The sequence below is a fragment of the Lottia gigantea genome, assembly GCF_000327385.1.
Source record: "Lottia gigantea unplaced genomic scaffold LOTGIsca_15, whole genome shotgun sequence".
Classification (NCBI taxonomy): Eukaryota; Metazoa; Mollusca; class Gastropoda; family Lottiidae; genus Lottia; species Lottia gigantea.
This window is the reverse complement of record NW_008707797.1, coordinates 3,930,067-3,945,731: the sequence shown is the minus strand read 5'-3', so window position 1 is coordinate 3,945,731 and position 15,665 is coordinate 3,930,067. Positions and strand designations below refer to the sequence as shown.

Genomic DNA, 15,665 nt, shown 5'->3' with positions numbered 1-15,665 from the left:
CTATCTGTTGATTGTACTGTCAGAGTGATGTGGGTTAGCTCAGTTGTACTTTCTGTTGATGTTTCTGTTTTTGCGGTGTTGGTTAGCTCAGTTGTACTTTCTGTTGTTGTGATGTCGTCTAATTCAGTTGTACTTTCTGTTGATTTTTCTGTCGTAGTAGTTTCGGCTAGCTCAGTTGTACTCTCTATTGATTTTTCAGTTGTTGTTGTTTCGGCTAGTTCTTTTGCACTTTCTGTTTTCAGTTTTGTCGTTGTGTTGTTAGTTGTACTTTCTGTAGCTTGTTCTGTCGTTGTCATGTCAGATAGCTCAGTTGTACTGTCTGTTGATTTTTCTGCTGTTGTGCTGCCGGTTAGCTCAGTTGTACTGTCTGTTGATGTTTCTGTTCTTGTGCTGTCTGTTAGCTCAGTTGTACTGTCTGTTGATGTTTCTGTTCCTGTGCTGCCGGTTAGCTCAGTTGTACTTTCTGTTGATTGTTCTGTCGGTGTGATGTCAGTTAGCTCAGTTGTACTTTCTGTTGATTGTTCTGTTGTTGTGATGTCGGTTAGCTCAGTTGTACTTTCTGTTGATGTTTTTGTTTTTGAGGTGTTGGTTAGCTCAGTTGTACTTTCTGTTGTTGTGATGTTGTCTACTTCAGGTGTATTTTCTGTTGATGTTTCTGTCGTTGTCATGTCGTCTAGCTCAGTTGTATTTTCTGTTGTTGTGATGTTGTCTAATTCAGGTGTACTTTCTGTTGATGTTTCTGTCGTTGTCATGTCGTCTAGCTCAGTTGTACTTTCTGTTGTTGTGATGTTGTCTAATTCAGGTGTACTTTCTGTTGATGTTTCTGTCGTTGTCATGTCGTCTAGCTCAGTTGCAATGTCTGTTGATGTTTCTGTTGCTGTGATGTCGTCTAGCTCAGTTGTACTGTCTGTTGATGTTTCTGTTGCTGTGATGTCGATTAGCTCAGTTGTACTATCTGTTGATTTTTCTGTCGTTGTGATGCCGGCTAACTCAGTTGTACTTTCTGTTGATTTTTCTGTTGTTGCACTGTCGGCTAGTTCAGTTGTACTTTCTGTTAATTTTTCTGCTGTTGTACTGCCGGTTAGCTCAGTCGTACTATCTCTTGATGTTTCTGTTGTTGTGATGTCGGCTAACTCAGTTGTACTTTCTGTAGATTGTTCTGTCGTTGTGATTTCGGTTAGCTCAGTTGTACTATCTGTGCTTGATTGATGAGGAATACGTGTTCGTTCGGTTGTGCTTTCTATAGTTGGTTGAGTGGTATATACATGTTCTTTAGTACTTTCTGACGTTTGTGTCGCAGCATCTGTTTGCGCCTGTGTAGTTTCTTTGCACGACTGAGTATTTGTTCTGTCACTACTTCCAGGTATTGTAGACTTACCACTTTCTGAAGAAAGAAAGAATCTACAAATATCACGAAAGCAGACACTTTCCTATAAGCTTCTTAGATTGGGATAACACACCCCAACATACAGCGACAACTTGCCCTTACACTTAAGAAAAAGAGTGAATTAGTTTTCGAGTCTGGCACAAGACCTAACGAATAACGAAAACCTCACCCGGCATAAAAATTGCCTTCTAATTTCAGACTCAATATTGAAAACAGTCGCATAGTAAAAATTGTACTCAAAAAATGACTCTGTTTTTAGGGGCAGTCCCACCTCTTCGCAGCCCCGAAAGTTTTTCGGGCAAAAATCTCACAACTAGGTTAAAGATTCGGGCGATCTCAGATATCTCGCCTCGCCCCCTCTCGGACGTAAACCTGGCTCCACCTCTGCATATCTCATGCGGATTGATGTTAATTCTGGCTGTCCCGTCATTTTTCAAATTAAAATTTCTACATACCTTTTGAATTGGAAAACTTCATACAGAGGGCTGGATAATTTTTATTTCCTTGACATTTTGTAGTTGACCATTGGAAATCATCTTCAGGTTTTATTATTACACAGCTTCCGTCATCAGGTTCACCCTCGTTCCATTTAAACCAGTGCTGTATGTCACTATCTCTACGGTTATACCATACTCTTACTTTATCTGTCATACCAGTCCAATACTTAGTATCGTCCGGAGAACTGTAAATATAAGGTGGGAAGGTAAGATAGCAAAATCTTTTATCAGTAATCCGAATTGTTACGACTTCCAAACTCCACGAAATTTGATTGATTTTGGTCAAATATCTCTGCTATTACATGTACCAGTCATTCAATATCGGAATTTCGAAACTGCCGAATATAGATCCTTGGCTGTAAATCCAATCCGACGGGAGAACAGGTTGAGTTAAGAAGTGGTAAGTTTAACTTATTTAGAGTTAGATCCAATACAATTGGTAATGTTGCATCACAGACTAAAATTTAGCTTTATGTTATCAAAAGGTATGAATTTGGAGTTTTTGTGTTTTGATACTTACTTTGATACTGTATCTACAATTATTACATTATTATTTGTATCATATCTTAGTTTTGGTATAAACAATTTACCACCGCCATTTCTACATTCCCATTCAGCATCGATTTTCTTTTTATGCTTCCCATTAGTTTTCCAATAGCAGTTGCTATCTGAACATGTGGTGGTTGTTTTGCTTCCTTTACAATTTAAAATGATTAGGTTACAGATGGTAGGGTAGGATGTTCTATCTAACCATATAAAATATGAAATAGACCAAGGCTAGGTTGTTTACTATAACCGTATAAAATATAGAATAGGTCAATCTAACCATATAACATGAAATAGAACATGGTTAGGTTGTTCTATCTGACCGTTAAAAATTCAAAATAGGACAGGTTTAATCTACCAACATGAAATTTAAAAAACAACATTGCTAGGTGGTATAATCTGTCCAATGAAAGATAAAATAGACCAATGCTCAATATTTAGTCAATAATGAGTTTTTTATGCATTGCTTCTTTTTCAAAGCAAAATTCGTTTTGGCTTCGACTCTAGAGATCTGTCCTCTTACGATTTCCTCGAAGCTAATCTTCATTATCAAGGTAAATAATTTTTTCATTACCAGTTGTGACGGTTGAGATACCAAATTCAGAAATTATTGACTATTATCAAGTTGATTACCTGTACTCTCACATATGCCATAAAATGCATGTTTGTCATCTTTACATTTATCGACTCTGAAACCAGACCCAACTTTGACTACAGCACAATGTTTGTCTGGACTTATGTTGTCATCATCCCATATGATATCCTCGTTTCTAATTACACCACCATCATTCGTATACCAAAGTCTATTAGTTACACCAATCCATACAAATGTATCTTTACTGAAGGAAAAACAAAGTAAAGGCACAGTTCTGAGAATAAATTTATTCTATTTGTCTCTATTTTGAGAATGAAAATTGATTTGTTGTCTTGAAAAAGTCATCACTTCCAAGTTGTCCTAGCGCTATAATTGGAAACGATATAAAATGTTTGTAATGGTCTGGCACGAGTGCAAAAACTTTCTTTATTCAAGTTTATACAGGCGCCATCCAGGAACTGACCAAACGAAAATGTAAAACCAAAATCTGCAATTGACTAATACGAGGTCAAATCTTTACCTGTTGGTTTTGTGCATCAACAAATTCTTTATTGTCGCCATAAGCGTAAGAAATACCATATAAAGTTGTATTATCGCAAGACAAATATGAAACTTTTGGTGAAAAAAAATGCAAATTTCAATCATAATATATTTCATTATTACAGATTCGCAGTCAAATATATCTCCCCGAAATATGGGTGATTAACTTTCGCTTGGAAGAACAATACCAAATCATTCTCATTTTCAGGTATATAAATTAGTTAAGTGAATAAAATTCAAAAGGATATCTTACTTTATTCTGCTTTTAAAATGACTGGTCACATTTTGATTAATGTGTTCATCAGAAATAGTAGCTAACTGTCCATTTGTTCTTTTTCTACATGCTTGCTGCAGTTTATGTGCTTTTTCTTTGTTTTCATCTTCCAACCAATAGCAATATTCTCCTGACTTTTCCTCAATACAAAATGTCTTGCTGCCAGTACCTGAACACTCATCTAAAATATTTTGAAACCAAAATCAAAAATTGAAAATGTGATTTGAGAAGAGGGCATTTCAGTCGCCTTGTTCACACGACTTTTCTAGAGGGAGTCCAAAATTACTCTATGATCAGATCCCAAAGATATTTTGAAATAAAGCATTGGCCTTAATTTGAGAATTTTTTTTTATTTCGTCTAGGCAAAATGTTTGGAGGATAATAATGTTTCTTAACAACAATTTAGTGATTTTGAATTATCTGCGACCCATTAGAGACCATCTTTGCATGAAGTGTTTACAGTAAATATTTATACTCACATTCTACAGTTCCTCCTGTTCTACGCTTACGGCATCTACACAATCCGTCGTGGTCCTCATCACAATTTTTTACCTTCCATTCAAAGTCTTTATTAATCACTACACAATGATGCGACTTAGATGGTTCTGAACCAGACATCCAGTTGGTCCAAAGAATCGGATCCCCATCATAAGACGACCATATTCTTGGATTTTTGGTTATTCCCGTCCAGATCTCTGACAACGCCGTTTCTTTTTTTCTGTTATTTTAATACTCCATTGTAATTTAACTAATTCCACCGAGGGCTAGTACCAAAGATGCTGTTTTAACCAATCAAAGCGTGACATGTAGACACGCTTTGATTAGTTCAAAATAACGCCACGAGGACAGGCCTTGGTAGAAAACTTGTTCGATTTGCAATGGAGACGAAAAAAATATTAAAAAACAAAAAAGAAATATCAATCTAGTTTATATATATATATATGTATCTTATTAGAAATATTAAATATTGAATCATGTTGTTACTCAGAGGGTCACGCTATGTGATCTTCAGACAACTGACCTACTTTCAGCAAATGTATTTTATGATAATGATTCTATCACCACTTTCAGGTGAGTTCAGGTATGACTATGATTTCCTCTGCCTTCGTTAACATACATAACATAACTTTTGGTTGTACAGCAGTTTGAATAATGAAACGACTCTATTTAAATGGGCTTGTTAAGATGTGCAACAAGATCAATTTTTGTCAATCGCTCAGTTCAGTTCAGGTCAATATTAAATATTTTTCTTTAATCAGATTTTGCTTAATTCAGTCATAATAAAGGCAATTAATTAGGATAAATCCCCAGTTCCTCGGGTTAGCAAGCGAGCTCCAACCTGCCTGAGGTACCGTAGTTTACAGATTACAGAAAGGTATGTTTTTCAAACCGTAATTCGGTGCTTAGTATTTCCCATTGTAAGGCATCTGTTATGTTCACCAGCGTTGCATTCTTATTCCTACATTCTACCTCAGCGACATACGACTTTCTAGGGTCTGTTAGGAAATAACACTTATCGTTCACATGAAAAACACATTCGCCTGAAAGAAACCATTCATATCTTTACGTATGTGTCTTGATGCAGACATTATTTTGTTGTTTTTGTGTAATAACAACATAATGAGTACAGGATAATAAAAGAAGGCAAGGGAACCCGTAGATAACACAAAACTTTTAGGTGTATCTCTTTATCTCATTTAGGTATCTTCAAATTTGTAGCTAGATACATGCTCACTCTAGGCGGATGTTATGCAAATTAGACAAATCTATGAATAAAGTCTTGTTTACTTATGAAAATGTCACATCTATGCTGCATCAGAGAGAAAACTGAAGTGAAATTATGCGTTCGTAATATCTTTTAAAGCCAAAGACTTTTCCTTTCTTTCTGTTCGGATGAGCTTAAAGGGATTGTAAAAAGGTTTTCGAAATATAATCATGAGTATCGGGGACACTGATAGTATCAATTTGAACCATTCCAATTTACAATCAGACGTCTTTGGCTACTACAATTCCACTAAAACCATCACTAATCGCAAAATACAAGACCCTTTGCCGTCATCAAAACAGACACTCCATAGACGTCTGATTGAAAATTTGAATGATGCACATTGATGTGTCCTCGATACATATAAAAATTTAAGAAAACCTCTTTACAATCTCTCTCCAAATTCCAAAATATGTATTTTAACTTCACCTGGATATAAAGTATGCTTCACACATAGTCCTTTTCGGCTTTCTCCACAGTTTTTGTCTTTCAATAAACCATTTTCGTGGAGATAAGACACAACACATTTTTCATTTTTTGGATAATCGTGCTTCCAATGGCTTACATCAAGTTTATTTCCTAACATATCATACCAAGGATTATCATGATAGCCCAACCATATTCCCCTGTACCCTCTGAAATATAATGATAGGCACCATGTCTTGGTATTAAGTATTAATCATTGGAATAAGATACGGATTGTTCAGATCAACTACGTGTCTGTGTGTTGCTAGTGAGAAAGGGGCAAACTCATCTGTGCAGAATATCTAATGCAACTCTTAGATTTTGTCAACTCGACAGTCTTTTCGGACAGTCCACGTAGCTTAAAGTATTTGATATATTTTAAAACTTTTTTTATTCTTTTTTAAATATATTTCAAAATTTCACGAAAAAGATTTTATTTTGAAATATATCAAAGATGCCAAAATAAAATATTAAAGATTTCATTCCTAGTTTACAATCCTAGAAGTCTGTTTTGGATCCACTCATAGATCAGCGGAGGGTTATCTGGTTTGTAGTCTGTATACTAGGATATCTTAGAGAACTAAGTACACAAACTTTACTATCGATTTCAATAATCCATATGGATTGGCATTCCTAACATAAATTTACAACCCATTTTTCCTTTCCGTGCTGAAGTCAAGAGCCACCTCAAAATTTCTAGTGTACAGAAAATTTTTACCTCATTTTATAATTAAAATGATATAAAAGTTCTGCCCATGTATCATTTTCCTGGCTTTTCCCAAAATCAGCTAAAACTCCATAACCATTCTCGCATGCTGATTGGGCCTCAAGATCTTTCTTGAATTCATCTGTTGACAACCAATAGCAGTTTCCATTTATCTTTTGACCAAGGCACTTGCTGACGTCTGTAAGAAGATACGCAGATCTTAAAATATTGAAAACCTCAAAGTCAGTCTATGTTTAAGGAGGGTAATATAATACACACACACTTGTAATAGCTTGTAATGTGACATTTAAAGGAACAACTATCACCAATAATCCTTTAGCGGCATTTAGGGGTAGAGATCACATTAAATACCGGAACACAAACAGTATACCATAAAATTGTGTTCCGTTATTTAACTATCACCAAAGGACAGTAATTCTATACAGTCGTACATTTCATATTGGTGGCACAGGAGTGTAATTTTAACCAATAACAATATTTTTCGAATTTTCTACACTTCGGAAGGTTTTGAAAGTTGTCAGGATTCGAGAAAATCCGCAAGGGATTGTGCCCTTCAAAGTGTTTAAAACTTACTCTGCCGAGCGGTTGTGACAGTAGCCATATAAATGTGACCCTATCCGTTCCTCGGTCGAGATAGACGAATAGGCGGTGGGTTCGTTTTGCCACATTGCTCAACTTGCCGCATCGTGCCCAACTGTATAAAAACGACTTGTAAAACGAAACTAAAGGTTTCTAATAAAATTCGGAATGGTCATTTGTTTCACATGTCTAGCTACTTACCAATTGGTTTAAAACACAGACCGCGGAGATGCTGTTTTTCACACGTGTAAAGATTGATCTGTCTATTTTCATAAGTAAAGCAAAGGTCGTTTTCATTAGGAGGATTTCTATATTGGGTGTCTAATCTCTCAACACCCGTTGAAGAAATGTATCTACCATTCGTGAGCTTGTACCATCCAAACCACATCCTTGTGTTGTAAGAAAGAAGTTACTACATGATTCAAAGAATGAAATGAAATGATCACAACTCTAGCAACGTGTCAAGGATATCAATAAAACCACAATAAACAAAACATGGTTAACTTTGGGAATTAAAATTGCTTTAAATTTGGCGATAATTCAGATTTACAGTTCTGTTCTGTTCTGTTCTGTTCTGTTCTGTTCTAGTTGGGGGTTTTTTCCGAGCATTGACTAATACAAAAGTCACAAGAGGCATGTTGAGTTTACTTCAGAATACAATGTATTTATGAAACTTTGAAATGTGCCATTTAACCTATATTTTATTGATGAGACTCCGTACGGAGTTGAAAGATAGAAAATCGAATTTATTGCTTCTGGTTTGATCAGTTAGTTTTGAAAACCAACCTACGCCCATGTCATAGGACAACAGAACTTGATTTATAATATGATGTAGAAATTTCATGATTTACAGTATGGACTGATATCGAGACATTGAAGACAAGCTAATAGGCTGAACATTCAAAAATGCGTGCGCTTGGTATAATAAATACAATTTCGAATGGACTGCAATGGGAAAAGAAAAATAAATGATCTTACTTATGAGGAAACGGAAGGGTACATTGAAGATTTTCTGTAATATCTATCTCTGAAATTGTATTGATAAGAAATCCACCATGCAGTTGACAATCTACATTACTCTCCCAAGACGTTTCGGTTGATTTTGAAAGCCAAAAACAATAATCTCCAGACTCGACACAGGTAAAATCTGCAAAAATTAAAAAAATTTAATATTGAGGTGGTTTTTGAAGGTAATTAAAATTCAATAGTAAATCTAATGTCGTTAAAGGGAGTTGGTCGTGTGATATTGAACCCAATATTCCGTAACATGTTAAAATATATAAAGAGATAAAAGATATTTTTTTACAAACCCGCGAAAGGCAATGAAGTCGATTTACAAATATGTCCTGTCGTTTTACCACTAATACTAAATGGGAAGGGTATTAAATTAATAGATTTGGCATTTTCGGGTGTCAATTTGGGTATTGAAATCTGCTAATCCGGAAGCCAGTTAGAAGAACTCACAGTGACAAGCGACCGGATGATGTATACTAATTACTATAGAATTTGAAAATTGGTTCCCAATCACAGCCGTGCGGAAACGGAAACCGGAGCACCGGATTAACGGTTACTTTTACATAGTAAATATTCCGTTCCCAGTAAAAAGTAAGTAAAAAAGAAAATATCGGGGTTGCTGGATTAACGGCGGTTTCACATATATGTAAATTGTCTTCAAACGTTTTAGAAATATACGAAAATGGCACCATTCCTTCAAAAATACACCAAGCTTGCTATGAACAACATTACTGATTAGCTTAGCTAAAAATAAATTCGTTTCAGAGTCTACGGTGCGATTGGTCAAAACAAAAAATTGACGAAGCTGTACCTTTAAATGGGAAGGGTATATATGACCATAAGAAGAGGTTAGTATAGTAAGGAAATGTTTTTCAAATGAGAGAGCCCGACTTCAGTTTGATTCGGATGGTTGGCTCTTCTTTAAATCGAGTTATTTGATTAGAACTATGAACTGAATGTGACTTATAGATAAATCAAACCTTACCTGTAAGAACATTCGTTATTGTAATAGAAACCAATACAACAAGCTGGAAACCTGAAATATTCAAGTGGCAATACGGATTCAATCTTTTGGTGAACAGCCAATGGTGGAAAGATTTGCAGTAGGATTTTTTGTATGACAAAATTTATAACCAAATGAAATTCAGATATCAATGCTTTCTTATACCCCCATTTCACCTAAAATTGTGTTTGTTCAATTGGCCTGATCTGGCCGGTCACAAAGAATGGCATGCTTGCTATCCAGACGATTGCTCGAGAAATTAGCCATCCACTGAGGCTTTGAGGCTTTGAAGGGACCGTTTGTTTTTTTTTAAATTGGTAAGTCGCTGAATAGACCAGACTGGAGAGAATTAAGTCCATTCCTGTATTTTCGCCCTTCCCATTTTGTCCCTAAGTTATCCCCATCAGACCCTTCTCCTTTTCTCCCATTTATCCACATCCCCCCTGTCAATTTCATTCTTTTCCCATATCTCCCTTTTCCGATTCGCCCCCTACCCATTCTATCTCTTCCCATTTTGCCGCTTTTCATTTCGCACTTCTTTCTAAAAGTTATGCATGCTCCAGGTTTGAATTCCGGTTCCGTTTCCATTTTGGTAGACAGTTAGAATTTGATAAAGGATGGACTGGAATGGAGTTGTAAAGGCAAAACTTCAAAACACAGAAAGTTAAAACTATATACAATTACTGTCTGACTACATTGAGCTTTGAATTAAATTTTTTTCTCTCATTTCATTAAAAATTCATAAGAAAATTTTCGACTTTAAGCCATTTGTCTTAGAATGTCTTCTGGTCCATAGAAATATAAGGTTCAGTGATTTTACATTTCAAATAGATTTCCCTCCTAGAAAGTTCAAGTGAAAATAACTTACTTGTTGGACTGAACATTCCCCTCTGTAAAATAACATTTCTAACATTTTTATCAACTCAGAGGCAATCCAAGACTCTCAGTAGTTGATAATTCATGTGGAAAGAATTGCCAAAATTCAATTCAGAAAACAATTTGGAATTATATGTAAATGTTTGACCACTTAGTATATTTTGTTTTCTGATTATATATCTAATTGCCTTTTTTCCATATTTAATATACTATCACACTGTCCCACCTCTTTTAAATGCAATGAAAAATGGAAAAGTGGCGAATTGGTAAGAGGCGAACTGGAAACGGGATGAAGTGGGAATAGGGGTCGAAATGCGAAGGAGCAGAATGGGAAAGAGCAAAATGTAAAGGGAACGAATCGGGAAGGGGCAAAATGGGATAGATTGGGGGCGATATGGAAAGGGGCTATACAGGAATAAACCGATATAATGCCCATGCTGAACAATTCTTATACTTAAATCAACCCTTTTATTGACTTATTAAATAACCAAGTCGGGTCGATCAAATAGATACTAAGAATTACGTGACATATTGGAATAATGAATTACTATGTTTTTGAATATTTTACATACTTCCCATTTATCTCCTGTTCCAATAAAATCTTCTTCAAACCGCACTACGAAACGCGAAATCCAAAATAACAGTTTAGCAATACATTGGTAGCAGAAAATGTACTTTTCATACGAGGAAGTATATCAATTATAAATGAGGAAGTATTTAGTATTGAGAATTATAGATTATATCAATATTATATAAAATAATACTTTTACTTACAATTTCCGTTCATGGCGGCGGTGACAAGATGTTCTTGTAATGATATTTAGAATTCCGCTTTTTATAGGTGCCCCGTATTTTCTTTTCTTTCTCTAATATTTTGATAAGAAAACTCCATGTTGATAAAACTAATCGAATAATGGATTACAGACCCAAATCGATTTTAAAACCGTGACTAGTCTAGGCTGTTGAAAAAAAAAAGAAATTGTAGGAATATGAATAGATTGCATACCATTGTATAATATTAGTGTAATTATTAGATTCCAGCATGGTCTTTACACTTCTACATATTGAAATTGATAATTAAAACAAACAATAAATTAAGGGTCCTACTACACCACAAATCATTCTGCTCAATTTAATAGACTGGAGCGCTAGGTTTACCTTTAAAGCGACAGATGCGCCATCCATTTGACCAATCGTACCTAAGTCTCAGAAACGGGAACTATTTAGCTAACTGATTTGTAATTAGTGTTCACGGGCCACCGTCGAAATTTGAGTCTTGAGTTTGTAAATTAAAATGACGACTCGTCTTTTCTTAGCACTACGCCATACAAAAGATGTTTATCAAAATGTATGTGAAATTTCTAGTTTGATTTGAGGTAAATTTGATAGGATAATGCCATTTTCGTGCAGTTCTATTACTCCTATTTACATAACATGGATGTATTCAAGAACCAAAATCAACCCCCGAAAATGGCAAATCGTGGCTTTTTAACTAACCATCTTTTAGTGCTTTCTGAAAATTCTATTTTCTGCCATCTTCACAAAATGGTCAAGGTATTACGTTTTCATCTCATACCTTGACCTGCGATGGCTCATTTTCTTGTTTCATGGTCAGCAATTTGATTGGAATACAGCCAATGGGAGCCCTCGATATTTGTACTTTTTGTAGAGGGCTTTTATTGGTTGTATTCACTAGCATACAATTTAATCAAATTTCTGCAATTACATACTAACCTGAAGATGGTTATCTGTACATATAGGTCTAATACTTTGTGTGACAGGGACTAAAAACTGACACCTGGTCGACTTTCGGAAGCACCGGAGATCGCATTAGAATTAATTGTTCTGTTTTTTCGATATGTGTGGGTTTTTTTTAGGGTGGGGGGTGCACCGTTCCACATCCAGCAGAGATAAATATTTTAGCATCTCTCTCTTGGACGATTCCTTTAAGTGATAATTGGATCAGTATCAATGTTTACGGATAAATATCGTAATTTATTTCTAATCAATTTCATCATTTAATTTTCATTCTTTGATATGTATTCAAGAAATTTCAATGCGATGTCAACGATGCCTCAAATAATTCTGTTGTCTATCATCTATGTAATAAGACAAGTCGTCAATAAAATTCTATTTGCTTACATCCAGATAACCTCTAGTATCTTTTTACAACTCTTGTTGTGCAATAAAAGAATTCTCATCCAAACACATCAATTAATTCATTAATTAATTTCTTTTATAGTTTATGCAATCAGTATGGCATTGTTTCGGCTTTGAGCAAAGATGCGTAAGTGTTAGAAGTTCTTTATATATGAGCAAAATATAATTGTTTTGGTAATCTTCAGACGCTCAAATACTCTGTAGTTTTTGTCAGTAGAAAGTCTGACTTTTTATCGGTATTCCAAAGTATCTTTTGCAAATCAGGCGATACCTCTTTTAATTTGCCCATATTCTCATTCTCGTGTCTTTGTTGATATGAGATCATTTAAAATAGTTAAGAATGTCCTTAGTTTTTCTTGTTGTGGAAACAACCCAATTAATACATTTCAGGTGCCTTAGGCGTAAATATTGCAGAATCGTTCCATTGTAGGTTGCTAAGAAAGTCAAATCCTAGTACATTATAGACGCATAAAAAACTGTCCGTGACCGTGACCGGTAGCAGTGGCGTGGCGAAGATATCATTGGGGGTGGAGGGTCAGAGAAACATCATCTGGGAAATTTCTCTTATGTAGGAAGGCGGAGAATACATCTTGCGCGATTTTGGAAGTGACAGTAGAATAATTTATTTCATTATTTAGGGCCCCAAAAAAAGGGGGGAGGGGCATCTTTAATACGCTGCTTTCAAGTTGGCTAACAGACAGTAGTTTTAGCTGTAGTTTTTATATCCATATGATAAGTTCGCTAGAGCTCCTTTTATAGAAATTCGATGAGACAAGCTGGTCTTTCAGGTGTTATTTTAGCGTCAACCCAAGGAATTTGATCAAAGTTCAATGGGAGGTAATTTTTCGAAATGTAATTTTGAAATACAACACGTCAGTACTGAAGGCTTTTTTAACATTTTGTTTCAACCGGTTCCATGCTTTTGAATTGAAAATCACTTTAAAGCCCCTTGAAAAGTATAGCTTACATTTGCTGTACAGGGTTGTCATCTCAAAAAAATAAATATTAAATGTAGTTTTTGATAAATTCTATAATTTCTATCATTACAACAAAGTCTTAAATTATTATAAATTGGCCTAATACAGATTAAATTGCTTTAGATAAAGCTTCATAACACTCCACAGCGATCTGGGCTTCTGCTTTTTGTTGTTCTGTGGATGCTGAAGACATTGCTGATTGTGCCTTGGCTAAACCATCTCGTACAGCCTACAAATATAAAAAGACAACTCAATATTAGGTGGTGTTAGATGTTAACCTCTTTTTCCGGCAGAAGCTGATATCACAGACTAGGTAGTTGTTGGTAGATGACAAGTTAACATTCAGTTCCATTGGATGGTGATATCACAGGTAGTTGTTGGTAGATGACAAGTTAATATTCGCTTCAAGCTTAAGCTGAACAGACTAGCTAGTTTTTTGTATTCAGGGTAGTTGGTAGTAGGATCAACTCAAATGATATTTCAGTTAATATATCCACTGTGAATGGACACAAAAAACTCATTGCCCAGCTAATAGAGCCCATTCAAGCTATCTGTAGCTAATCACAATGGAAAAGAAACCCAGGAACAGTATTACTCAAATCACAAAATTACTAGAAAACTTTTTCTAGACAAATTTGGCATCAAGGGGAGTAAATGATACGGTACTAAATTTCTACTTTTCTTGTGTGTAGAAATTTCAAGAGATATCCAAAAAAAAATACCTACCCCTGCATCAAAATTTTCTAAGGGGTGGGCCTCTTCTGCTAAAACTTGTACTGAGGAATCATCATTGATAGTAACTGATCCACTGCTTACTACAAAAGATTAGATAACACAATAATCAACTTATCAGAAGAACGCATTTCTACATCTTAAATAACCACATTCTTACAAGTTCAAACTTTAAACCATTTAATTTAATTTGTTAAGAATTTAGTTCTTGACCAATTACACATTTTTGCTTGCTATCTTTAACTTCATATTATGATCGAAACGGAAAGGAATGGATTATAACTTTGTACTCTAATGCACATTTAATAGATTGGCAATGACATGCAGGGTGAAATATGGGAAATTTTTCTAGGCCAGAAGCATTAGCTTTGGCTACTATTTCTTAATTCCCATCTTTCAAGGAATATTTGACATACATAGCCGGCTGCAACCAGGGTATCAGTTTATTGTCCACTCAACAGTTCTTTGTAACTTACCGAAGAACCTTTTGACTACACTATCACTTTCTGTGACAGTAACTACTCCTGGTTTTAAAACTGACAGACAGGGTACATGATTAGCAAATATACCCATCATAGAGGTTATACCAGGAACATCTACTTGTTTCACCTCAGCTTCAGTATAGTACACCTACAAATACATTACAGTACATCAATACATGGAAAAATCTTATATATTTATAGTTACAGTTCTAAATGCCCCTCTACATCTCACTGGAATCAACTTGGCATCTCAGTATGTCATCTTTTATTTGGCTTTGCATTTAAATCAATAACATCATGATGGAATATTGTTTTCCACGGTATTCGAGCTCCAGGTAGGCATGTTCTATACTTCATATTTTTAGTGAATTGAATAAAGAATGTTACTGCATAAACTTAAATCAGTTTTAGTATGAGTGTATGTGAAGACTAGCAGCCTATAAAATGACAGACAAAACCAAAGTAGAACTAGCCTTTTGAATGATCACTGATCACTAAATTTTCAGTATCCACTCGAGGTAATCAGGAATCCTTCATTACTTTGTAAAGATCATAGATAAGGTTAATAAGGGGCACCGGTCTATGGATTAAGCAGATATAGAACTAACAAATCAAGTTGGACTTACGTTTGAAGGAGAGGCAAACGTGAAGGACATGGCGTTGGCAGTGGCATAATTCCGCGATACCGAAGATGTTTTAGACACAGATCTTGCTACTCGTGCAGCAGAGCGAGAAATTAAACCCAAAGACATATCTGTTTATTTTAGTTACTATATTCTTTTCGTCCTTCAGAGTTTTCGCATGTCAACTAGCCAACTTGTTTTGCAGTGGCGAGAGGATATCGGCAAGGACAAGACGAGTCGACTCAGAGTTCCGGAAACAACTTTTTACTACCGAAATATATAAAGAAGTGCCGAATAAGTACTTCTGATTTTCAAATTGATAATCAAACCTTTCTTTGATTATAAAGATTAAGAATTTGGGTCGGTTGAATTTGGGATTAAATTTGCAACCTATAGAACAATAACTTTATTTTAAACGATTTA

General features: G+C 35.2%; 3 protein-coding genes across 3 annotated transcripts; all 3 read right to left on the bottom strand.

Annotated features, from left to right (window-relative positions):
- Window positions 1-1,265: 1,265 nt before the first annotated feature.
- Window positions 1,266-4,457, bottom strand: LOTGIDRAFT_158032 (hypothetical protein; the record flags this gene model as incomplete). The annotated part of the gene is made up of 6 exons (XM_009050612.1): window positions 1,266-1,384; window positions 1,843-2,069; window positions 2,405-2,630; window positions 3,064-3,269; window positions 3,819-4,020; window positions 4,319-4,457. Coding segments are annotated over 6 exons (1,119 nt in total), but the record flags the coding sequence as incomplete, so codon positions are not given.
- Window positions 4,458-5,204: 747 nt separating this feature from the next.
- LOTGIDRAFT_158031 (hypothetical protein) lies at window positions 5,205-7,763 on the bottom strand (the record flags this gene model as incomplete). The annotated part of the gene is made up of 4 exons (XM_009050611.1): window positions 5,205-5,380; window positions 6,034-6,239; window positions 6,788-6,974; window positions 7,577-7,763. 4 exons carry the CDS (start codon window positions 7,761-7,763, stop codon window positions 5,205-5,207), a joined length of 756 nt encoding a protein of 251 aa, XP_009048859.1.
- A 5,751-nt stretch (window positions 7,764-13,514) lies between these two features.
- LOTGIDRAFT_158030 (hypothetical protein) lies at window positions 13,515-15,275 on the bottom strand (the record flags this gene model as incomplete). Its single annotated transcript, XM_009050610.1, has 4 exons — window positions 13,515-13,634; window positions 14,132-14,220; window positions 14,614-14,767; window positions 15,246-15,275. 4 exons carry the CDS (start codon window positions 15,273-15,275, stop codon window positions 13,515-13,517), a joined length of 393 nt encoding a protein of 130 aa, XP_009048858.1.
- Between the last annotated feature and the right edge of the window lie 390 nt (window positions 15,276-15,665).